At 61.0% G+C, this 25,078-nt stretch overlaps 1 protein-coding gene across 1 annotated transcript; it reads right to left on the bottom strand.

The window, feature by feature from the left end:
- Positions 1-988: 988 nt before the first annotated feature.
- On the bottom strand, positions 989-24,980 carry CCDC88B (coiled-coil domain containing 88B). Its single transcript, XM_067544052.1, has 27 exons — positions 24,900-24,980; positions 24,034-24,179; positions 23,554-23,662; positions 22,991-23,060; positions 22,777-22,835; positions 21,636-21,719; positions 21,149-21,289; positions 20,661-20,803; positions 20,300-20,381; positions 19,528-19,686; positions 17,465-17,611; positions 15,635-15,773; positions 15,378-15,556; positions 14,664-14,804; positions 11,650-12,435; positions 11,309-11,415; positions 10,728-10,869; positions 10,465-10,608; positions 9,966-10,127; positions 7,241-7,518; positions 4,844-4,987; positions 4,504-4,690; positions 3,175-3,320; positions 2,797-2,892; positions 2,287-2,441; positions 1,720-1,998; positions 989-1,255 (listed from the first exon to the last, which is right to left on the bottom strand). The coding sequence occupies exons 1-27, from the start codon at positions 24,963-24,965 to the stop codon at positions 1,206-1,208; spliced, it is 4,341 nt and encodes a 1,446-aa protein (XP_067400153.1). The 5' UTR covers positions 24,966-24,980; the 3' UTR covers positions 989-1,205.
- Positions 24,981-25,078: the final 98 nt, after the last annotated feature.

Genomic DNA, 25,078 nt, shown 5'->3' with positions numbered 1-25,078 from the left:
CAAAGAATCCCTCTGGATCCCACACCCTGCCCCAAGCAGAGACCATCTGACCCCCCCCACACACACCTCCTGCCCAGAGAGAGACCATCTGACCCCCTCACCTGCTGTAGAGATCCTCCTAGGACCCCCTGTCCTGCGGAAGGACTGACAGATCTCCTCTGTCCCACACCCCCCTCCCTGAGGACCCTCCTGAACCCCCCCCAGACAAACCTGGCAAACCTCTTTGGTCACCAGGAAAGAGGTAGGACCCCAATGTAAGCTTCCCTTCCCCTCCCCCCCCAGCCAAACTAGGATTCCCCCACCTGCCTGCCCCTTGGAGGGATTCCCCCTGCCAAGGCAGCAGGGAGCTAGGGCAGAGCTGGGGGAGGTGGTACAGAGTGGGGTGTGTGTGTGTGCGTGCGTGCAGAGTTGGGGGGGTGCAGCGGGTAGGTGCGGGATGTGGTGGAGAACTGGTGGGGAGGTGCAGTGTGTGGGAGGGTGCAGAGCTGGTGGGGGGTGCTAAGTGGGGGGTGCAGGGGAGGAGGGGGAGAACTGGTGGGGAGGTGTAGTGGGGAGGTGGTGAACTGGTGCGGAGGTGCAGTGGGGGGGGGGGTGCAGAGCTGGGGGTGCAGGGCTGGGGGGTGGTGTAAAGCAGGGAAGTGTGCAGAGCTGAAGGGGGTGGGGAGGAGGCTCCTGGATTGCGGTAGTAAAAGTGGTGTAACCATGAGAGCGGAAGGAACTGATGGTGCAAGAAGGGTGGGGGTGAGCAGGGAGGAAACCCCTTTCCTCCCAACAGTGCCTGGGGGCTGGGCGGAGGGGGGGGGGAACCCGGACAATCAGCAAGAGGCACTGGGAAAGGGGAAGGTGAGGAAATAGATAGGGGGTGGGGTGGGACGGGAGTGGGGAGGGGGAGCGATGTGGGGAGGGCTGGAACGACACCAGCAGACGAGATGATAAATAATGCATTTTATTTCTAATAAATTACAAATATACAATAAAAATCCAGAGCCCTGCCCCAGCCAGGTACATGGTGTCAGGGCAGAAGTCGCTGAGGGGTGGGAGGGAGAGGGGGCTGAGAAGGGGGCACAGCCAATTCTCTGTGCCCCTGGCACGTGGGGGGAGGATCCTGTGAGCAGGGGCTGTAGCAGGACCCATTCTTGGTTCGGTTCCCTGTGTCACTGACATCTGGCTGGGGGGCTAATCCCCCTCCCAGGGCTGATCTGGGGTCACTGGCTGAGCTGAGGCGAAAGCGGTGCCTTCTTGCCTTGTGCTAGCCCTGGGCAAAGACAGGACCCCCAGTTACACCTGCCCCGAGGCACCCGTGGAGCTCAGCTCTGCCGTGCTCTGACTGGGCCCCCAACTTCAGGGGAGATCCCCTCCCTGCCCCACTCTTCCTCCCCTTCCCTTCCTGTTTTCCCTCTCCCTGGCCCCCCAGCTGGGGATGACACCCCTCTTATCCCATGAGGATGTCCCCCACCAGTCCCTGGACCCCCACCTGGGGGTGATGCCCGCCATGTCCCCTCTTATCTGAAGGTGACACACCCCATCAGTCCCTGCTCACCCGTCTGGAGGGATGCCCCCCATGTTTCCCCATAACCTAGGGACCACACCCGATATCTGGAGTAATGCCTCCCCCAGTCCCTGCCCACACGATATCTGGGGGTGACGCTCTCTATATCCCTCCTATCCTGGGATGTCCTGGTAGCTACAGTGACACCTTCCCAGTCCCTGATGCCTCACCTCTCTCCTCGCTGCCAGCACTGGGGAGTCTCTGCCCCTCCTGGGCCTCCCATGGGGCAGAGGCCTCCTCATGGGAGCCCCCCAGGAAGGCAAGGGGCCGCTGGCGCTGTCGGAAGCGTTGCCGGGGGGTAGCGTCCCCGATCCCAAAGGACTCGCTGCCCAAGACACGGGAGCTTAGCTTGCGCCGATTTAGCCGCAGTGGCACCCGCTGAGAGTCAGACAGGCTCAGCACGCTGCTGGCCTTGCGCAGGGGTGCGGGCGAGGCGGGGGCACTGGAGCCTGTGGGCAAAGAAGGGTTAGGGGGGCAGAGGATGGTGAGCCCTGCAGGGGAGTGTCCTACACTGTCATCCTGGATGCCTGGGTCCTATTCCTGGCTTGGTTTTCCCCTCCCCAGGGGCTGTGAGCACTGAGGGGCTGTCCCGGATGCCTGGGTCCCATCCCTGGTCCCAATCTCTCCTCATCCCCAGGGCTGCAAGCATGGCAGGGCCATCCTGGATGCCTGGGTTCCATCCTCTGCCCTGTGCTTTTTTCCCACATCCCGCTGGGCGGAGGGTCCTGGACACTCACCCTCATCAGGTGCGTGCCCATCCTGCCCCACAAGTCCCGGCAGGTTCTCCGTGCTGCTGGCCCCCTCAGCCAAGGGGCGCTGCTGCTCCCGGGGGGGCTCGCGCCGTGGCTTTATCAGCTTCTTCATCTTGTCTGCAATCCAGTTGCTGCTCTTCCTGTGGGGTGGAGGGAGAGGGAGAGTCACACACTTCCCAGCTGGAGCTGGGGGACCTAGACCAACCCCTCCCCATGCATCCTAGGGGATTCCACCCCCCAACATTGGCCCATGAAGGAGCACTCAGGTCAACTGGCAGGGATTCCTGGCTCAGGTTGGTCCTGGGGGGTCCTAGGCCCTCGAGGGGATATATTCCTAATTTGGAGAAGTGGGGGGTCCCCTGGCTCGGACCAGCTTTGGATGGTCTGTTTTGGGGTACAGAGGGCCCAGAGGTCCCTGGCTGAGGGAGGAGGCGTGGGTGTCTGTGGCTGTGGGAGGGTCCGTGCTTGGGGCCAGCCCGGTGGATGGTCACTCACTTGCTTTTGGGCAGTGCTGGATCCAGCACCCGGTACTGGTCCATTATCTTCTCCACCAGCTTCTGTTTTTCTCGGCGCAGCTCATTCAGCTTGTCCCTGGGGGTGAGCATAGGGCAGCCTCTAGAACTGCCTCCTGACTCCCCAGACAACCTGCTCTGCACCCTCAATCCCCCCCCCCCCCGGCCAGCCTCCCACATTGGTGCGAGGGAGCCCTGAGCAGATGCAGCCAGCGTGCGCCCGGGGAGGCGCTCAGGGGGCAGGCAGAGGTGCTGGCGCTGCTGCGAGTGGTACCCCTGGTGGCTCCCCATGCTGAGCTCCAGCGGGGGCGGCGGCGGCAATCATGGTTTCGGCGGTGAAGGAGGGCTGGGGGGCACTCACAAGTACTGGCGCTGCTCCGAATGGTACTGCTCCCGGTTCTCCATGCTGCGCTCCAGCAGGCTGCGGTTCTCCTGGCTCAGTTTCTGGATCTCTTGCAGCAGGTGTCGGTTCTCCTCCTCCTGGTTCCCCTTCAGCTGGGCCAGGAGCTGGGGGGGCAGCAGAGCCATCAATGGGACCGGTCAGGCCCCTCTGGGCTCCCCCTCCCCAAGGGAGGAGGGCTGGGAGGGCAGAATGGGGAAAGCACTCTTTGATCGGGGGGGTCAGGGGGAGGACCAGCTCCCACGGGTTGCTTGGAGCAGGGGGAGCTGGGCTGTGGGCGGTGTGACGAGTGGGAATTGTTCATAGTATTTTGGGATAAATAGTGGGTGCGCCTCAGTTTCCCCTATGCAATGCATGGTTAACTAGGTTTTCTCCTTGCAGAGATCCCAAGATAGAGAGGCTTGATCAATGCCAGCTGCCTGGGGCCCTGCCCATGAGAATCCCAGCAGACAATGACCACTCCAAGTGCCTGGGGTCTTGGCACCTAGCAACAAAGGACCATGGATGGCCCCACCACCCTCCTACTAACCCCTCCTGCGCTACAGCGCTGGCTGAGTCCCCCAGAGTCAGGAAGACGGGGGTGCAGTGCTCCCCCTGGGTGTGCACGTCTCCTATGGGGGTCCGACTCAGGTGCACTCAGTGGGGAGCTCCGAGTGCATAGCAGGGGTGCGGACAGCTCCGAGGTTCGGTCCCAGGAGGCCAAGTGGCTGACCCCAGCGAGAGCGTGAGCCTAAGGGTCTGACGCACTGAAGAGCTCTTCGCGGGGACTGTTCTAGAGCGGCTGATCAAGAGCACTGGGCCTGTGGATCAGCGACAGGTGGCTACCGGGGGAGGGGGTGATCTGGTGGTATCGGGGGGTCTGCATGGGTTTCCAAAGGAAGATGCAGTGGGGGAGAGCTAGGCTGGGAGGAGAAAGGTATTGGGCAGTGTGTGTTTGGGGGTGGTCAGGCTGGGGGCTGGAGATCAGGGGAACCAGGGGTTGCGCACCATGTACTGGTCCCCAGGTAGGATACGGGGGAGGAGGGGGTTCATGGTAGGGGAATGGAGATGGGGGGGTTCTAGGGGTGAAATTGGGGGTGGGGCACCTCGCGCTGGTCTCCAGCAGGGATGCCAGGCATTCAGGCTGGAGGGTGGGGGTACTGCAGGCAGAATAGGGGGTGGCGCACCTCGCTCTTGCTACTGGGCGGGACTCAGCGGGGGGAAGGGTTCAGGCTGGGGGCAGGATTAGGAGGTTTGGGGGCAGGGTTAGGAGGTTCGGGGGCGGGGATGGGGGTGCCAGGGGTTGCTCACCTCACACTGGTCTCCAAGCCGGCCCAGCGCCACCTCCAGCTGCTGGTTCTGCTCCCGCAGGGTGGTGCCTTCAGCCTCCAGCCGCGCCTGCTCCAGCTGCAGCCCCGTCAGCCGGCCCTGCAGACCCCGCAGTTCCCCCCGCTGCTCCCCCTGCGCTTGCTCGGCCGCTGCCAGCGCTGCCTGCACCCTGCGCAGGGCAAGGGGTCAATGGGGGATTCTGAGGGGGAGCCCACGCACTGAACCCTTCCGCTGTCCCCCATAACCCCATATCTCACCCCCCTCCCACTGCCCCCACAGCCCACTGCCGGCCCTAACCTAGTGTTGCCCACTCCCCGCTCACCGTGCGTGCTCCTCCTGTAGCCAGGCGTGCTGCTGCCCCAGCTGCCGGTGTTCTCGCTCAGCCCCCTCCAGCCGCTCACGCTCCCCGCGCAGGGCAGCCTCCCGCTGCTCCAGCCCAGCCTGCTGCGCCGCCAGATGGCTGTGCCTGAAGGGGGAGAGACAGGGGATGTGAGGAACATGGGATGACAGACCCCACAGGGCCCCCCAAGGTTGCCCCACTGACCCCTGCTCCTCCCTGCAGCCCCCCACAGTGTCTCCTCCATAGTCACCTGCCCTGCTGCCCCTCCCCATTCGCCTCCCCCAACAGGCCGCCCCCCATGCCACCCTGCGGTCACCTGCCCTGCGGTTCTCCATGCCCCCTCTGGGGTTGTGCCCCTACAAACCCTCCTCCAGGGCGATCTGCTGTAGAGAACATAGGAATCACTGTCATATTTGTTTGAACCATGTGTGTGACTCAGTTTCCCCACTCACTTCGTATTAACCCCTTCCTGCCTAGTGGGAGGCAAGTTCATTAGGGCAGAGGGAGAAGGGATAGCTGCATGCCACCTTGGCCTGTCTGGGCTGAGCCAGATCCATCATCCAAAACTGTCCGGAATCGACCCAGCTGAACAGAGAGCCCTGGAGATGCAGTGGGTATCAGCTGGGAGCCAGGGCAGTTGCACACACCAGCAGTGCGGGCCAAAGGGAACAGCTGGGAGCACACAGAGTCAGGATGCTGCTGCCAATGGGTGCCTATCTCCCCCTGAGCATCTGGGCCTAAGGACGTGTCTACATGGGAACACTTGGGAAAATTAATCCCAATTAACATTCAAAGTGGCTTAGTTAGACCACATTAAACCCTTCATTCAGAAGTAAAGTGGTCTTAATCTGGTTTTGCTTAATCCACTTTGGTAGGCAATTAAACTAAACCGAACTAAGAGCACTTTAACTGAGAAAGAGTGCACCCACACAGGGGCTAGCTGCACTGCAGTTTATCCAATTTAAATTCCCACCCTTAGGTTATCTGGATTAACTTTCCTCAGTGTCTCCGTGTAGACAAGCTCTGAACCAACCAACCCAACCCACACAAAGGCACTATGAAATCTGCTTGACCCTCAAAGCTTCCGCTGGCCCTGCAGTTGTTTTAACAGCCTGGAAGGGCTTTGGCTGCCGTAGCCTGTGTGTCTCAGGGAGCTGGGGGGAGCTCTGTTGGTGACAGCACTTTCATGCAGGTAGAAGCTGCATCCCCCGGCTGCGTAGTGTGGACATGTACCACAGAGGAAGGGGCTTGTCCATCACTGCAGTAAATCCGCCCCCTCGAGAGGCGGTACCTCGGTCGACAGAATTTTTCTATCAATTTAGCTGCGTCTACAGAGGGGCGTAACTAGTCGACCTCACTCAGGCCATGTCTTTACTACAGCTGTGCCGCTGCAGACTGTCCTACACTCACAGAAGGGGGCTTCGTCACTATAGTTAACCCACCTCCCCGAGAGGCAGTAGCGAGGTTGATGGAAAACGCTTCCACTGACTGAGCCGCGTCTCCACCGGGGGTGAGGTCGACCTAACTCCAGTGCTCAGGGCACGACGTTTTTCACAGGCCTGAAATTGTTCGTAGCGGCTAGGAAGTGTAGACCAGTCCTCTGTCCAAAACTCCTGGGTGGGTTCACAACCCCTTGGGCGTTTGTGAGGGACCTGTGAGTAGCTCCTCTGGCAGTTATGGGGATTGAAGGGTGTGTTCACACCCAAGATCAGAGATTTGCCCTCAGTGCCGTCACCAGTACTTCTCAGCATAACACTAGCTAATCCGCCCTAGCTACCCTGGCCTTCCTGCCCGTGTAGAGTGCTGACAGAGGGGTGGCAGGCAGGAGACCCGGGGGAGGGCCAGGCCAGTCTGTTCCCATGCTCTCTGGGTTAAGCTCGGCTTCCCCAGCCTAACGGGGGATTTTAAATGCTGGATTCTAGGGGATTAATAAACACCGGCTTGCTCAGAACAGGCTGGGTTGGGTCACTGCAGATCCTCCCCAGGGGCATGGCTCCCTGAAGGGGTGAAGCCTCCTCTGAACTCAATGGGACTGGCTGGAGAGTCCCGGGGACCCACAGGGGTGCTGCAGCCTGAAGCCCCAGCCCTAGGCACGTAGAGCTGCGGACTCAGCCAGGTGAAATGCTAAGCCCAGGATCTGGCACATAACAGAGCTCCTCCCAAAGGGATGCAGACAGGCTGGGGCACCAGACCGCTGGGGATCCAAGACATCTCCCGTAGGGTTACCTGGGCTCCTGCCCCTTGTGCCCCTTCCAGCCGCTCCCTCCCAGGGTTTCCTGCCCCTGCAGTGCCCCATGTCCCCTGGGGTTACCTGGCCTGTCACAGCCACGTGTCCCCAAGCCCAGGCCTGGTGCCCCCCAACCCCCACCCCCCAGTTACCTGTCCTGCAGCTCTCGGTGCTCCTGCTCCAGTGCCCGCAGTGTCCCCTTGAGGCTGGCCTGCTTGCTCAGCAGCCCCTCCAGCTCAGTGCCCTGGCGCTCATGCAGCAATGCCAGCTTGTCATGGTTGCGCACCAGCCCTTCGTGGCGCCCGCGCCACTCGTCCCGCTCCTGCCGGGCCACCCGCACCTCAGCCTCCAGACCTGCCAGTCGCTCCCGCAGCTCCGCCGCCTGGGCCTCCAGTGCTGCCTTCTGGGACTGCAGTGCTGCCTTCTCCACCTGCCGTGGGAGGGGGCAACAGGAGACACAAAGAGGTCAGGCAGGGGGGCGAGAACCAATGTCTCACCTGGAAGGCCCCACACGGGGACTGGGGTTAGGGCAGGAGGGTTTGAGGGAGGCAGGGGGAATCCAGGGAGGCAGTGTCTCACGTGAGGGGCTCCACAATGGGCCTGCGTGCAGGGCAGTGGTGTTTGGGGAGAGTCCTACACTGGATCTGGGGGTAAGGGAAGTGGGGGGGCAGGGGAATTCAGAGGGGCGGTGTTCCGTCTCTCCACAGAACTGGCTGATGGAGAGAAGGTGACGGGCTGTGCTGAAGGCTGAGCTCTGGGACTGGAGGGAAGTTGTCAGGGGAGTTCTTCAAGGATCAATCTTGGGACTGATCCCATTTAATATTTTCATTAATGACCTTAGCACAAAAGGAGGGTGGGAATGACGTCTGCTGAGGACAAAGAGTTGGGAGGCATCGCCAATACAAAGGACTGGAAGGTTACACAGAAAGAATTGGATGACCTCGAGGGCTGGAGTGATAGAAATGGGATTAAATTGTGTAACGTGCAACGTCATGCGCTTCGGGTCTAGTGTTTCCTCTCTACCCTGGGGGCACAGCTCTTGAAAGCAACAGAGGAGAGCGGCCCCAGGGCATGGGCTGATCACAGGATGACCTTTGTGATGTGGCCTCAAAAAAAGGCCAATACTATCCCAGGCTGTATCAGGCGCGGGATTGCCAGTGGAGACAGGAAAGTATTAATGCCACTGGACAAGGCACTGGGAAGACGTTAGCGGGAACACTGTGTGCAGCTCTGGTCACCGTGTGTCAGGAAAGATGAATCCAACCTGGGCCAGGTGCAGGCTCCTAGGCCGATAAAAGGAATGGAGAGCCCATCTTATGAGAGGAGACTGAAAAAGCTGAGTCTGTTTAGCCTGGGCAGACAAAGGCTGAGAGCGGGTCTGGTTGCTCTCTCTAAATCAGTGTTTCTCAATTTTATTCCCCCTCGGAACCCTTGCGCGCCCATGTCATACCCTCCACCGAAAAGTCGAGGAAATCTTCCTCTTTTCGGCGGCGCAGTGTAGGGTTGTTTCGGCGGCGCACTCTCTGAGCCATTTTCAGCGGCCCCATCAGCTGTTCGGCAGCACCCGATTTTTGTTACTTTCGGCGGCGCGGTTCTGCTTCTTTGCGGAACCCTTCAACTCAGCCCACGGAACCCTGGGGTTCCGCAGAACACCATTTGAGAAACACTGCTCTAAATACATCAGGGGGAACCCCAGGGAGGGAGAAGAGCTACTGAAGCTAAAGGAGAATGTTGGCACAAGAACAAATGGGGAGAAACTGGCCAGAAATCACTGGAGGCCTGGTCTACCCAGAAAAGTGATATCAACATATCAACACAGCTGCATCGGTCAGATGCGACTCCCCGCCCGTGCAGACTCAGTTGTTGATAGAAGAGGGCTTCCATCAACACAGCTCCTGTCATTTGGGGAGGCCGTGTTCCTACAAAAAGCCCCTTCTGTCGATGTAGGCTGAGTCTACCCTAGGGGGCCGTGCCAGCACAGCTATGCCAGGATAGTCTCCACGGTACAGCCGTACTGAGGCTGGCAAAGAGAAGAAGGTTTCTACCCATTAGAGGAGGGAGGTTCTAGAACAGCCTCCCCATAGGAATTGTGGGGACAACACACCTAACTAGTCTTAAACCAGAGCTTGATACATCTGTGAATGGGATTATATGACGGGGTAGTTGGGGGAAGGGGGACAGGGCTTGGCAGCCTTGGGGGGGTCCCATCTGTTTTTACATCTTATGTTCCAAAATGCTTCAGGGCTTTAGCTGGTCACCTGCAGCGTCAGGAAGGGTTCCACCCAAAGTCATTCTGAGTTTGAGGTTTATTTTGTCATCCTCTGAAACATCAGGGATCTACCACAGCTGGAGATAGGAGACCAGGCAGGGTGGGCCGGGCTCTGAGCTCCAGAGACTCTTCTCTCTAGCTGCCTCACTGCTGGGTCATGCCAACATGCTCAGGGTCCAGCTGATCACCAGATTAGTGGCTGGGAAGGAATTTCCCCCAGGTCAGATTGGTAGGCACCTTGGGGGTTTTTGCTTTCCTCTGCAGCATGGGGCACGGGTCACCTGCTGGGATCACCTGGGCCTGGCTCACCTCAGCAATTCGCTGTCGTTGCAGGGGCCTCCAGTATTGGGGGTCCCTTGGTCTTTCCTGTTCCCTGCCTGAGGCTCACAACAGGCAGGTCTCCTGAGGGCTGAAACGCTTTGCTCTAATTCCAGTTGTTGGGTTTAGTGGGGGACTCGGGGGTGTGTGCGTGACCTTCGCTGTACAGGTCAGACTGAATGATCCGGGGTGCCTTCTGGCCTTAAACTCTATGACACAATGGAGGGCTCCACCCTGGGCCTGCGTGTGTATGGGACAACGGGGGGTTGGGAGGTTCAGGCAGGTCTCACCTGGAGGGCCCCACACTGGGCCTGCAGCCGCCCACTCTCCTCCCGCAGGCCTCCACTTTGCCCCTGCAGGCTCAGCAGCTCTCTTTGCACAGTGCCCAGCTGCGACTCCAGCTGCCCCAGCTGTCCCATCAGAGCCTCTTTCTCTGCCAGCAGCGCCGCGTTCTGTGGGGGAGAGTCAGCAAGTGATGGGGAGTCCCCAGCTCCCCCGAGGGGCCTCCAGTCCCACGTCCCCGCCCCTCCTGACGGGAAGGGAAAGGAACCCCTAGCCCCACAGAGTCCCTTAAAGGGTGCGGTCCCTTCCCTCCATCCCCCCAGCCCTGCCCCAACCCAAGGGGTGGCACCTCAGACTCCCTATGGAGCCTCCCATTTCAGCCCCCAGCCCTGCTCCACCCCAAAGGGAGGGGGAACCCAGCCCGCTGAGGGGACCAGATTCCAGCCCCCCATCCCACCCCACCCCAATGGGAAGGCCCCCCCCATACACCCCAGGTCCTGGGCTCACCTTGCGCTCCACCTCAATGAGATGCCTGCTCAGGGTGTCACTCTCTGGCTCAGCCTGAAGCCCCAGCGCCGACTCAGGGTCCTCTTGGCCCTGCTCCTCGGTCCCTTGTGCTGTGTGTGGTGGGGCACCAGAGCCTCTCTTCACCTGGAGGTAGAGAACAAGGGAGGGGGTGAAAGGGAGCAGGCGGGAGCTCACAACTACTGCAACCCTGGCCTCTCCCAGCAGGAGGCGCTGTGGGGTGAGGGCAGGGGGGGGTGTCTCACCTGGCGCAGCTCATTCCCTAGGTGCTGGTTGAGGGTGAGCAGCTCCTCCACCCGGCTGCGGAGGGCACCGATCTTCTCCTCCTTCAGAGCCAGCATCTCGCTGAAGGACGACTCCAGCCGCTGCTCCAGGCTCTGATATTGGCTAGGGCGAGACGGGGCACGTTACACCCAGGAGCCTCCGGAAACTGCCTCCTCCCAAGTTCCCTGCCCATTAGCCCCTCACAACCAGCCACCCCCCCTGAGATCCCTTCCCCCCAGCTCTCCCACAACCAGCCACCCCTCCCCAAGTTCTCTGCCCACTAGCCCCCCCACAACCAGCCCCCCCTGAGATCCCTTCCCCCAGTCTCTCTCGTCCAGATCCCATGCCCCCCATACAGCCCCCTCTCCCAAATCCCTCCCCCCCCAGATCCTTGCCCCCAAACCCCACCCACCTATCCCCCCAAGACACCTATTCCCCCATCTCCCTAGTCCATCCCCCCAAGATCCCTGCCCCCCAACCATCTTCTCTCTCCTCTCCCTAGATCCCCACCTCCCGCACCCAGTACACCCCAGTGTGCGTATGGCCTTCTGCAGACGCCTACCTGTCCTGGGTGTCTCGCTGCTCCTCCTCCCTCCGCTCCAATTGTGCCTGCAGCCGCACCAGCTCGGCCGCCCGCTCCTGCCCCTTCACCTTCTCGCCCAGCAGCTCCTGCAGGAACCAGCAGGACCCTGAGCACTGGGGTGGGGAGGTGGGGGGAACTCCCATCACCATGCCCTGTCCCCCACTGTCCCCTGCAGGGTGCTCCTCCCCCAGCCCTGCTCCCCACAGCACCCCCTGCTGGGAGAGGCTGGGCTATTGTAGCTGGGAGCTCCGCCCCCACAGCCAGCGCTCCTTCCCCGGTTCTTACTGCCCTGGTGCCGCCTGCCCCGGTGCCCCCATTACCTCCCGCAGAACAGCTGCAGCCTTGCGCTCGGCTGCCAGCTGCTCCCGCAGCCCCTTGCTGTCCTGCTCCAGCTCCCGCAGCCGCTGCGCCGTCTCCCTCAATCCGCCCAACTCCAGCGCCTGCAGCCGGCTCTGAGCCTCCAGCTGGGCAGCCCGGCGGCCCTGTTCTGCCAGGGCTTCCTCTTGGGCCTGGGTCTGGGCCCGCAGACGCCGGCTCTCCTTGTCCAGCGCCCGGCGCTCTTTCTCGGCCTGGCTCAGCACCGCCTCCAGCGCCCCTCGCTCGCCCTCCAGCTGGGCCAGCGCTGCCTTGTGTTGCTCCAGCCCACGCTGCAGCGTGCCCAGCTCACGCTCTGATGCCCGCAACTCCTCCTCGGCCTCCCGCGTCTGTTCAGCCTGGCGCCCGGCCCGCTGCCGCTCGGCCTCCAGGCTGCCCCGGGCCTCCACCAGCTCCCGCTCGGCTTGGCTCAGCTCTGCCCGTAGTGTCTCCCGCTCCTTCTCCAGCGCCTGGGCCTCGGCCTCCAGCTGCCCCAGCAGCAGGGCCTCCAGGCGCCGCTGCTCCAGCTCCTGCCGCAGCCCCAGCAGCTCCTGCTCCAGGCGCCCTCGGGCCTCCTGGGAGGCCGTCAGCCCCTCCAGGGCCTTGTCGTGAGTGGCCTCCAGCCGGCACAGCGCCTCCTGCAAGCTGGACGCCTGCTCCTCCACCTGGCACAGCCGACGCCTGCTCTCTGCCAGTGCCTCCTGCTGCTCTTGGGCCCAGGTGCCTGGGTCACCCTGGCTCTGCAGAGACTCCTGAAGGGGACAGAGCTGGTTAGGGACTCTCTGGCATGGCCAGGGCACCCTGGATTCCCAAATCCCTCGCCACATACCTGAGTGAAGCCCTCTTGGTTTCTTCCCCCAAACCCTAGGAAGGCAGGAATCAACCCTGCATATAAACACTGCCCCCAGACATGACCCAGCATTGAATCTGATCTGGACAGAGACAAACCTGGCATCAGTATGCAGGGATAATTAAGAACATAAAAATGGCCATACTGGGTCAGACCAATGGTCCATCTAGCCCAGCATCCTGTCTTCTGACAGTGGCCAATGCCAGGGGCTACAGAGAGAATGAATAGAACAGGGAATCATCAAGTGAGCCATCCCATTGCCCATGCCCAGTTTCTGGCAAAAAGCAATCCCTGCCCATCCTGGCTAACAGCCATTGATGGACCTATCCTCCATGAACTTATCTAGTTCTTTTTTGAACCTTGTATAGTCTTGGCCTTCACAACATCCTCTGACAAGGAGTTCCACAGGTTGACTATGTGTTGTGTGAAGAAATACTTCATTTTGTTCGTTTTAAACCTGCTGCCTATTGATTTCATTTGGTGACCCCTAGTTCTTGTGTTATGAGAAGGAATAAATAACACTTCCTTTTTTACTTTTTCCATACCAGTTATGAGTTTATAGATCTCCATCAAACCCCCTCCTAGTTATCTCTTTCTCAAGCTGAAAAGTCCCAGTCTTATTAATCTCTCCTCATATGGAAGCTTTCCCATACCCCTAATTTTTGTTGCTCTTTTCTATACCTTTTCCCAATTCCAATATATATTTTATGAGATGTGCACGCAGTATTCAAGGTGCGGGTGTACCATGGATTTATAAATTCAGCAGGCCTATGGGGATTCACTACCCCCCATGTGCCCTACCCTGCCTCCAGCAATAGCACCAGGATGTACTGAGGCATGCCGTCTAGTGCCCCCACCAACCCACAGCACCCCTACCCCTGGTGGTGGGAACTCAGAGGGAGCATCTTCTCCAGGCTGATCCCCAGGGGACCAGGCTGTTTTTGAGCCTCCTGCTTACCCCCATGTCTTCCTGGCCTGAACCATATGAGCCTCCCCTTGCCCCACCTGAAGAAGGGCAGTTTTGGGAATAGGATTATGATCCCTCTGTACCCACAGGCTTGGTGTTGCTACCCCTGAGGGGAAAGAGAGCAAAGCTTGGCTGGCACCCTCTGCTTCCAGACCAGACATGATAGCCCTGCATTGATAAAGGCAAAGCCAATGTATAGGCCATTAGCACCTAGCCAAGAGTAGGGACCTCCTCTAGCACTCTGCCAGGAGGCGGGGTAAAGGATGTGGCTGGAGACAAGGGGCTGCTCTGAAGGTGGCTGCAGCGATGCGCAGACTCTGACGGGTGCGTCTGCACTAGCTTTAATCTAGCTGGTTTGGGTACCAGAGCTATGCTCCACGGCAGCACGGGTTGCCCAAATCTGCCTGCACCCCGGGTCACTACTCGGGCTCCAGCCCTCGCTGCTCTGGCCCCAGAGTGAACTAGACTAAAGCTGGCTCTGCTACGTCCCCATGAGCTGCAATCACACCCCACGAGTGCAGTGTAGCTGGTCTGGGAGTAACGCTGAGTCTCAGGACAGCAGGACACTCTGGCAGAAGTCTGGCTTTCCCTGGCTGGCCTGAGGATCCTGCGATGCTGGATCCCAGATGACTAATCAATGCTCTCTTGACCTAGCCAGGTTGTCCTGCCTCACTGCAGATCCTCCCCGGGTGCATGGCTCCTGGAGGAGGGAAGGTCTCTGCAGGAGTCTGATCTCAGCTGGACTGGCTGTGGGAACTCACGGGGGCACCAAGGGGGCTGGAGCCCAAAGGCTCAGTCCTGGAGTTGCTGAGGCCACAGAACTGCCCCTAGAGTCTGGCACTAAAGGGGTCTGGGAGATTGTGTAAAGGCTGGGGTGTAGCACAGCCCCTGTCAATCTGTGACAGCCTGCAGCCAATCCCCCATCCCCATGCTCTGCCATGGCTTTCGTCTCCTCTAATGGGAGACAGGCTGGGATGGCGGGGTGGTGGGATTCCCAGCCAGCCTGCCCATTCCTGCAGCCAGTCAGCGCTCCAGGCAATGGGACTGCCCCCTGGGCGGGCACCATACTAGGGGAACTCCCGGGCCAGCAGCCTTCCCCCTGCAGCGCCCCTCCACTGCCCCAAATGAAAACCCCTTGCACACCCTGCAGGCGCCGCCCACACCTCACAGTGCTGCTGCTCCTGCAGGCTGCGCAACTCTCGCTCCAGCTGCTCCTTCTCCCCCAGCAGGGCGGCGCTCAGCTCCTCCCGCTCCTGGGAGCTCTGGGCCCGCTGGGCTTCCAGCTGCGCCCTCAGCCGCTGCACCTGCACCAGGGAAGTGCGCAGTGAGAGGGGACCAGGCCAGCATGGAGACAGCCCTCCCCCACCCCTCACAGGAACTCCCATGGAGACACCCTCTGCCCCATACCTCAACACACAGACCCCCCGAGAGGCACCCTTCCTCCATATACTGACCCTCCACAGAGACACCCCATCTCCCGTCACTGCCCCACAGAAACCCAACCTATCCCCGTCCCTCCCCCAGACAGCCTCCTCCACAGATCCCCTTCCCCCACCCTCTCCAACGCACAATCCCCAGACACCTCTTCAACCAAAACCCAGCACAGAGACCCCCCATCCTTCCCCAAAGAGAGATCCCACCTCCAAACCTCACATACAGCCTTGCCCGCACACACACCCCTCCTACCGCCAAAAACCAACATGGAGACTCCACCAACACATGCTCGACTCCTTCCCAGAGAGCCCCTGGTAAAGGGGCAGGGAATGGGATACATGGCCTTTCCCCTCTGGGGGTGCCCCAGGGCTGGGGGACTGGCTGGCTGAGGGGTGGGGGAGACAAGGCCTTGAATTCTCATCTTGGAGCCCCGTCTCCCTCACCTCTTCACTGAGGACCTTATTCTTCTGCTCGAGGCCCGGACTCTTGGGTTCTCCCGGGGTCTCTAGCGCCTCCTGCAGCCTCCGGCGTAGCTCCTGGTTCTCCCGCTCCAGCACTAGCAGGCGGCTGGACGTCACCTCAGTCACCTCATAGCTCAGGGACTTGGGAGCCTCAGCAGGGTCTGGGGGGAGACAGTGTAACATCAATGAGCCTGGGGGGGGGCCAGGAAGATCTGGAGGGAAGGAGAGGAGGCACTCACCTTTGGGAGTCTCTTTGGACTCCTGCTCCTTTTCCCAGGACAGGTGCAGGGGCTCCCCCAGATTCTGCCTCAGCTCCCCCTCCAGCAACACGTTCTCCTGCTGCAGCTCCTCCAGCCGCTGACGCTCGCGCTCCCGGTCCTGGGGGCAGAGGGTGACCCATGGGGGAGTTTTCTGTAATAGCCTTAGGAACAACGTGCGTCTCCCCCTCGGCCTTACCCGCTGGATGCAGAGAGGCTAACATGCCTCTCCTGGCATGGAGCAAGCAGCATGAGGGTCTGGCTCTGAGCTGGGCTGGACTCAACGCCCTGCATCAGCAAACCCCCCCTCCAAAGACAGCATACTCCGGGCTGCAGAGGCACTGAGTGAGCATGGCAGGGCCGTGTCGAAGACCAAAGATGAGAGGCGTCGGGAAACGGGGTGAGGAAGAGTGGGGTTCACAGACACACAGCAGGGCCCTGGCCACTGGCAGACAAAGGAGACAGGGAGGATGGTGCTCAGGGGAAGCAGTGCCAGGGTATGGCAAAGAAATAACTCTTTCCGGACCCTGCCTCTCTCACGCTGACCCCAAGATCTCTGACCAGGTGACGAATGAAGGTTCCCTTGTTTTGAACAGGCCACCCGCCTGGTCTTGCTGCTGTTGCTGACTGAGACCTTGTCTACACTTGACACGCTTCAGCGGCACAGCTGCAGCGCTTCAGAATGGATGCTACCTGTGCCGAGCGGAGGGGTTCTCCCACCGCCACAGTTACCCCGAGAGGTAGTAGCTAGGTCAACAAAAGAATTCTTCCAGCGACCTAGCGCTGTCTACAGCATGGCCGAGGCCGGCGTCGCTGCATCGCTCAGGAGGGTGGATTTTTCATGCCCCTGAGCGACACCGCTGGGTCGATCTAGCTTTTCAGGACCCTTGCGCCCTGAAGGGAGAAAAGGTCTCTTGTGGGAGGCTGGCTCAGCTGGACTCGCTGCAGGGGGCCACGGAGGGATGCAGGTGTAGCTGGAACCCAAAGGCCCAGTTCTGGAGTCGTGGAGGCCATGGGCCTGCCCCTGCAGAACAGTATGGATCCTTGGAGGCCAATGCAATAGTGGGGTACCCCCAGGAGAGAGGTTAAAGGCTGGGACTTAGACCAGACTCCTCTGACTCCATGACACAGAGCCTGTTAACATAGGGGGTGCCCCATACACCTCTGAGAGGGTCCTGCCGAGGGCACTGTAGGGTGAGACAAGAGCATCAGCTGTATGGGGAGCGCTCCACTGCTCCAGCCCTGCCTTCTCCCAGCAGGGGGTGCTAGGGGGGTGTGACGGACTGGGGAAAAGGTCTGGAGCAGTTGCTGTGCATGACTGGGTTTCCCTGTTCAGTTGTGCCTTGTGGTCTCATGCACAGAGCTAAAGCAGAGCAGGGCAGGGAAGGACACAGAGACGAACCTCTCAGGTACCTGCTTCCAAGGAGTGGGAACAATGGCGATAGGGAGATGGGCCGGGGTGTTCTTCTTCCCAAGGCTAAGCCTGGGGTCAAAGGAGCCCTGACGCACCACCACCCCCGGGTCTCTAGTGCAGGGAGGGGTTTGGGTGAGCTGGGAGAGGCCAGCCAGTCTCTCAGTCAGGCCGTCAGCCTTGTTCCTGACAGAGACCCACTGGCTGACCCATGGCTGACCCCAGGGCCTGCTCTGAGAGGGGTGAATCACAGGATCCCAGCTGGCACCTGTGGGGGTCACTTGGGGAAAGCCCCGCAAGGGGCAGTGAGCCAGGTAATGGGACCGGCTGTATGCACAGAGGCCCGTAGGGGGCACTGTGGATGGGGTGCAGTGGGCCTTTGGGGCTGGGGAGGATCTCACCTCCTCAGCTTGCTCCAGTTGGCTCCGCAGTAGCAGATTCTCCTTCTCGAGCTGGGGCAGGCGTTGGGCCCGGGCCCGGGCAGATTCCAGCTGCCCCTCCAGCTGGGCTTTGCTGTCCAGCAGGGCCTGGGAGAAGGCCCGCTCCTCCTGCCAGGGAGAGAGCCCCGTCAGAGCTCCTGAAATCCCATGGCCCCTACCCCCTCCTGCCAGGGACAGTGCCCCAGCAGAGCCTCCCTGACACCCACTGACCCCCACACAGTCCCACTCCTTCCCTCAGCTCCTCCAAGACGAGCAATGGAAAACCATCAGTGCCAACTGCAAACAATGGAAACCCCTTGGAGGCAAAGACGAACCATTACCACGGACAGGGGATGGCCCTGCCTAGGCATAGAGACAAGAGACTGTTTACGTATAACACAGAGCAGGAAGAGGTGTCCTGGATCCAACCACTGAGGAAACATCTTATGGAGTGGGGTGTTTTTCATGAAAGTTTGGATCCTGTGAAACCAGTCAGTTCAACAGACTGAACTTGGTGGGGGGGGAAACGCCACGACACACGAGACGTACATTAGCTAAGAAAGGGAGCTGCCCTGAGCGTGGTATGATTTTGTTTTGTATTGTAACTATTTGTTTCCTTCCCTCTCATCTCTGGTGGAATCTCTGTTCTTGCTTAAGGAAACCCACCTGGGTTTTATGATGTGTGTGTCGTTTATAGGAGCAGTGATTTAAGGTAAAACTAGTCAGCTGGGACACACGGCTTCCTTGGGGGCAGAGGAGCTGGGATTTCTGTGAGTAGCCAGCCTCGGGCTGGATATCACAGGGGAACGCTTCAAAGGAGCTCAGGCCTGGGGTGCCCCTGTTGTTACTCTCCAAGGCAAAGACACAGCGGCACAGCCCAGAGGAGCCTGTGTGGTGGCTGACCGGCAGGTGGGGTTAGGGAGCTGATACCCAGCCATGTCCCTCTCGCTACAGGCAGGGGGTACAAGGTGACTCAAAGTCCTGGGTATGCTGAGAACTGTCACACAGCCCCCCTCTGTCTCCCTCCCCCGCTCCCCCTGCTGAGAAACTCCTACTGGCCCCTTGTGCCCCTTGCAGCCCCCCAACGCCCCACTCCTCCTGCCAAAGACACCACGTCAGTACTGCCCCTTCCTCCCACCACTGGCCCCCACTGCTTTTCACCCCTTGCTATTACCCCCACTAGCCCAGAGCCCCCACTTGCCTTATGACAAAGTGGGAATTTTGTAGTATTTTGTATGAAGCCTATGTGTGCCTCGATTTCCCCTACCCAATGGGAGGAAGAGGGATTAAGTTTGCTGTCAGGGCAAACTGAGGCCTTGTCTACACAAGCATTTATGCCAGCAAACCTATTGTCACCAGGAGACAAACCAGTGCGGGTACCGCTGTGCCGCTCCAAGTTTTAAGTGCAGATTAGCCCTAAGAGAGACGGGGGGCCTGTCTCACCTCCCTGTCCAGGTGCAATGAAGGAGCTGTTAAGGATCTGGTTGAAACCCACGGGATCAATCAAAAGAAGGGCCAGACAGAGAGACAAGACAAGCTCCAGAGACTCATGGATTTCCAGAGACCCCAGCTGGAGACCAGAGCACTGGGAGGTGGGGGGAGACGGGCTGGCTGCTGGAAGGGGTCTGGGTGCTCTCACCTGTGGACTGGCTAAGGAGGAAGTCAGAGAGCGACAGAGCCTGGCAATGGGCTCGCTGCAAGTCTGCAGCCTGGCTGGGCTGTGGGCTAACCACAAGGCACTGGGCGTGGGTGGTACCTTCCTTTCTCTGCGCCGTTTGATGTCGCTGCCTTAACTCCTGCAGAGTGGACAAGTCTCCACCAGGAGCCTGTCTCGGCTGGACTCGCTGGCAGAGCTCACGGCATGGGGCTGGAGCCCCAGAGGTCGGTCTCAGCAGGCGGGAAGGACGAGTGAAGCCCCCAGGGTCTGGCACACCAAAGGGGCTCCTCCAAGAGATTCTTCCAAAACTGAGTGCCTAGCCCCGATCCTGTGGATCCATGACATACCCCCTCTCCCCTGTGCCTCCCACCACCCCATGCCCCCTCACCTCCAGCCTGCCCCGGCACCGCTCCAGCGCAGGCAGTCGCTCCCTCAGTGCCAAGAGCTCCCCCTGCAGGCGCTCAGCCCGGGCCGCCTTCTCCCGCATGGCATCCAGCTCATCCCGGTAGAGCCCCGCCAGGCGCGCCTCACCCGCCACCGCCCGGTGCTGGGGGGAAGAGGTGCTGGGTTAGAGCTTGGGGCATTGAGGGGTGGGGAGAACATAGTCAGGGTCCAGGGCACTGGGGCGGGGAGGGTCAGGGCTCTGTTGAGGGCATTGGGGGTGAGGAATCCAGGCTCAGAACCCTGGGCACGGCAGGGGATGGGGATGGGGTTAGATCCCGAGACACACAGGGCTCTGGGCTGGGGAATGGGGTGAGAGTCCAACGCATCTTCGGAGGTGGGGAAGGTGGGCATCAGTGCCAGAGGGTGAGGGGCAGGGCTAGAACTGGTGGCAGAGGGGGACTGTGGGGGGAGTTGGGGGTGCGAGGGGCAGAAGCTGGGGGTGTTTGTCCCACGGATATCTCACACATGCAAAGGGGGCTGGGAAATGGGGTGGGGACTGGGTAGGGGTGGAGGGCATGGAGGAAGTGGGTGGATTTGGGGAACGGGGTGGAGGCTGGGCAGAGGGAGGGGAGAGGATTTGAGGGGTTGTGCGAGGGGATCCTAGGGGAGCAGGGTGGAGGGTGCGGGGCTGTGGAAGTGGGGGTGGGTGGCTGGATAGAGGATTTGGGGGTGAGAGGATGAGAAATGAGATAGGGGGGGGGCACTGGGGTGGGTACCTCCTGTCGCAGCCTCCTCAGCTCAGCCTCCAGCTCCTGCAGCTCCTGGCGCTGATCCAGCAGCTCCTCGGCCTTCTCCTCCCTGGAGGGGATCGGGTCAGAGCCCCCAGGAGGGCACATCCAGGATACCCCCAGAGCCTCCCCCCACCGACACTGGGATCCCAGAAATACTATCCCTAGCTACGTCCCTCACACCCATTCCCAATGCCCTTGAAGGCTCCCTCCTTACTGGAACCCTATCTCTGGATCCCCTACTTTTTCCTGTGCCCCCCAACACTCCTAGGACCTATACCCCCCACCCTATCCTCACTGGCCCCCCATCCCAGAATCACCCCCCTCCCATCAGTGTCCCCCCACTCACAGTTCCTGGCGCAGGCGCCGGGCCTGGCCCCGGGCGTCAGCCAGTTGCACCCCGATGTGCTGGCGATCGTCCCAGGGCCCCTCGGGGGGCAGCGGGCCATGGGGAGACGACACCTCCCGCTCCTGCTGCAGTTCCCACAGCCTCTGCAGGACAGCTGGGTTAGATGGGGTGGGAAGAACAGGCGGGGGTGGGGAATGTCCAGGGGCCAGCAGGAAGGGGAGGGGGATGAGGAGAGATGGGGGGGGGCAGCAGGAGGGAAAGCATAGAATGGGGGACAGCACAAGAGGAATCTGAGGGGGGCAGAGGGATGGGGAGAGCTCAGGGGTGGAGCAGGAGGGGGAAGGGGTAACAGAGGCTTGGGAGGGCAGCAAATCCCCAGGTGGCAGTGGGGCGGGAAAACCTGCAGAGAGGTGGTGGGCTGCGGAGGGGGAGAGCATGGGGTGGGGTGGGCTGGGTGTGGCAGGAATGTGCCAGAGAGCCCCCCTTACCTCGGCACTCGCGTCCCGCTCCTGCACCAGGCCCTGCAGCCCGCACAACAGATCCTGCAGGACCCGTGCCAGCTCCAGGGGGTGCAGCTCAGCCAGGGTCCCCCACTGCAGGCTCAGTACCACCCCTGGGTCCTGCGTCACCTGCAACACAAGCGCAACGTCACACGCCTTGCACGCCCGCTCCTGGCACGTGCCTCACAGCCTCCCTTCGCACGCCAGCTCCTCACGCGGCCGCCCCTCGCATGGCTCTCCCCTGACAGCCCTTACACAGCAGGTCCTCGCACAGCGGTCTTGTCCATGCCCGCCCCTCACACAAGTGCTACAGCCTCCATGCCCACATCTCCTCCCTTATCCCTCAAGCCCCTGCATCTGGGCGAGTGCAGCCTGATGGGGTGCCAGCTGGTGGCTGCCCTGTGGGGGCTCCGCTGGGGGAACCCAGCCACAAGGGGCAGAGGGAAAAGGTCTTGCCCAGGCTGGGTGTCCTTACCTCCTGGATGGCACCAGCCAGCGCAGTCTGGGTCTCGATGTCCAGCCCCTGGATCCGTTCAATGATCTCTGCCTTCCGCTCACACTGTGGGGGGGAGGGTGTATGGAGGCAGCACAGGGGGTGGTACACGGTGCAGAGGGGGAGGGCGGGGGGGGGGTTAAGGGATGAGGTGCAGGGGGAGGGAAGGAGAGACAGCACCGAGGGGTGGGTGCAGGGGCCGGGTGTGGGAGAGGAGAGGCAGCATAGAGGGGGAAGAGGCGCAGAGAAGGGAGGGATGGGGGGTCACAAGGAAACAGCTGTCAGCGTCTGTCAGTCTCTCTCTCCTTCGCAGGGTCCCTCTGAGGGCTGCTTGGCCCTGAGTCCCACGTCTCCCCCTTGCCCCCTCAGCCTGGGATGCCCTGGTGGATGCGCTGCTGGAATCCTGCATCCGGTTCTGGTGCTCACAAGACAAGAAGGATGTTAAGAAACTGGAGAGGGCTCAGAAAAGAGCCAGGGGAATGATTCAGGGCTTAGAAAAGGTGCCGCAGTGAGAGACCCACGGAGCTCAATCTATTTAGCTTAACCAAGAGAAGGCTGAGGGGTGACTTGATCCCAGCCTAGAGGCACCTGCTGGGGGAACAAATATTGAATAAAGGGCGCTTCAGCCTAGCAGCCAAAGGTCTAACGTGGTCTGGACAAATTCCGATTAGAAATGAGGCGTAAATTTGTACCAGTGATGAGGGGAATTAACCATGGGGACAACCTACTAAGAGCTGGGGTGATTCTCCATCACTGGCAACGTTTAAGCTGCAACTGGCCGTTTTCCTGTAAGATCTGCTCTGTGAGTTCAGCCAGGAATGGTCTCAGGGTCGGTCTATGGCCTGAGTGAGCCAGGAGGCCAGACTAGATGATCACAGTGGGCTCTTCTGGCCTTGAAATCCATGACACCCCTAACCTGGGAGGGGGAATTTACATTAACCCACAGTCCCCATCAAAGCCTGCTCCACATCCTAGCCAGCTGGGCGCTGCTGGGGGGCACAGGGAGACACCCCTTCTCCACTGCAGCACTGCTGAGACAAGTGAGCCAGGGACCCGGCAGTGCTGGCTGCACAGACCCTCCCTGCTGGGGTTCACTCCCCCACCCTCTGAAAGCCCCACATACCTGCACGGCAGCCCCCAGCAGCAGCAGCAGCAGCTTTCGCATCTCCTCGATGCCCTGCTCTAAGACAGGGGGAGGGGAAGGTGAATACAGCCAGAGAGAGAGACCCCTTCCCCCACCTCCCGGGGCTCAGACCCCTGGGCCCATCCAGTCCAGTATCCCACCTCTGTAACTCCTCAGAGCAGACCAGACCTATGGACACCCCCCCCCCAATTACCTGTCATGGGGTCTCTGGCGAGAAGCTGCACATTAGGGGGAGTCATTAGAATCAGCTGCTGCAGGTCATCCTGCAAAGGTCAGAGGTTGGATGTCAAGACCCTTTGGCTGCTGGGAGGGGTTCAGGGAGAGGGGTTCTGCCTGCATCTGCCCCGCACCCCGTGGAGGAGTTCCCTGGGTGTCACTGTGGGATGAGTGACTCCCCCAGCTGCACGCCAGGAGCTGCACAGACGCTGACCACTTCCCCTTCCTGCCTACCCCTGTGGATTGCACATCACAGAGGTGAGAGAGGAACGGCTCCCTGTGCACGTATCCGGGCAGAGACACAGGCCCGCAAACACGAAAGTGCGAGTGTGCATGGATACAAGTGTGCAAATGCGAGCAGCTGAGAGTGCCCTGCTGGCAGAGACACGGGTGCAAATATGAGAGCACGAGTGTGCATTGGCAGGAGGGGGGCGAGGCAGACCCCAGTGTGCTCCCTAGGCCCCCAGCCCCATCATGCCACGCCCTGGAGGACAGAGGTTCACTCCCTGGGTGTGCTGCCCCCCATCCCAGCATCCTCACCTGGTAGAAGGTGCGAAGCTGCTGCACCAGGGTGCGTAGGGTCTGGAGTCGCAGCGTTTCATCGCCCTGGTGGCTCTGGGGCGGCCGGGTACCCCAGGGGGTTGGGTCTCTGCCGAGAGAAACACAAGGAATGGGTGAGACAATCCCCCCTGCCCCCCAGTTGGGCCCCCCAACACAGCTTGGGCCCTCCCATTTGTCCCCAAATACAGTTGAGAGTCCCCCCACTGCTCCCCTGCTAAGCCCCCAACATAGCCCAGAATCCCCAGATGCTACCCCAGCTGGGTCCCCAACACATCCTGGCCCCCCACTGTCCCCCAGCTGGGTCCCCAACACAGCCCAGCCCCCCACTGTCCCTCAGCTGGGTCCCCAATACAGCCCGGCCCCCCACTGTCCCCCAGCTGGGTCTCCAACGCAGCCCAGACCCCCCACCACTGATGGTTCCCCACTCCTGCTCCCCCTTCCTCACTGCCTGCCACTCACATCAGCCCCATGACCTGGGCGAGGAAGGCTCCATCCGCCAGGTGGAGGAAATAACCCCGGGCCTTCCCCTGCTTGTCTGGGGCACTGGGGCTTTGAGGCTCCTCCTGCATCTGCCCCAGGGGCACCAGGCTCTCCAGTGTCCGCACCTGGGGGGCAGAGACAGGCAATGCTGTTATCACCCCTCCCTAGCCTGGGCCTGGCAGGGCCTGACCCCAGTGTCTCCACTCCCAGGCCAGGAGGTCCCTGCTCACCCACCTCCCCAGGCCTAGGGTCCTCACCCCCATGGCAACTCCTGCCCTCCCCCCCCCGCAGTGCACACAGGATGTGCTTCCCTCGCCTGCCCGTGTCCGTGGGAGGCCAGACCCAGCTCAGGACATTGGGGAGGGACCCAGCCCTACGGGTCCCCGCTGGGGTTGGTGCCTCCCCCACACCAGCCCTGGGGATGGGTCCACCCTCCCCTTCCCCACAGCTCACTTCCAACGCCCCACAGAGCACCCCCACCTCACCCCAAGCCCCCAACTCACTTCCAACCCCTCCACAGCGCCCCCCAACCCCAAATTTCTCCACCCACCCCCAACTGACCTTAACCAACTCCTAACCTCCTCTATCCACCGCCAACCTCCTGATCCCCACACATCACCCCAGCCTCCTTCCCCCATTGCTAGAGGGGTAGGTACAGTGTCCCGACTGCAGATGGCACAGCAGGGTGTGGGAGGGCAGGATTCTGCCCTGGGGCAGCACAGTTCTATCCCCCACCCCACCCGAGAGAGAGAGCTCCCCGCAAGGACATGGCTCCCACTCCCCCAAAGGGGCACAGCTCCGCCCAGAGCATGGCTCCCGTCCCTCCCTAGAGAGGCAACACTCACCCATGTGACAAGGGGACCTGAGATGAAGTCCCCCAGGCCCTCCAAGCCACGCCCGTCCCCATCCATCCTCTGCTTGGGTCCCTGTGGTTGGTGCAGGTCCCACAAAGGGGGCCCCTGCTTCCAGGTGCGTCCGCTCCCCCCTCCACAGCCAGGCTGCCCCCGCTCTGGTTTTCTGCCCT

The sequence above is a fragment of the Emydura macquarii genome, unplaced genomic scaffold, assembly GCF_026122565.2.
Source record: "Emydura macquarii macquarii isolate MOO-44397 ecotype Brisbane River unplaced genomic scaffold, CSIRO-AGI_Emac_v2 contig_968, whole genome shotgun sequence".
NCBI lineage: Eukaryota > Metazoa > Chordata > Testudines > Chelidae > Emydura > Emydura macquarii.
Note: the sequence above shows the minus strand (reverse complement) of the source record. Positions and strands in the feature narration are given on the sequence as shown.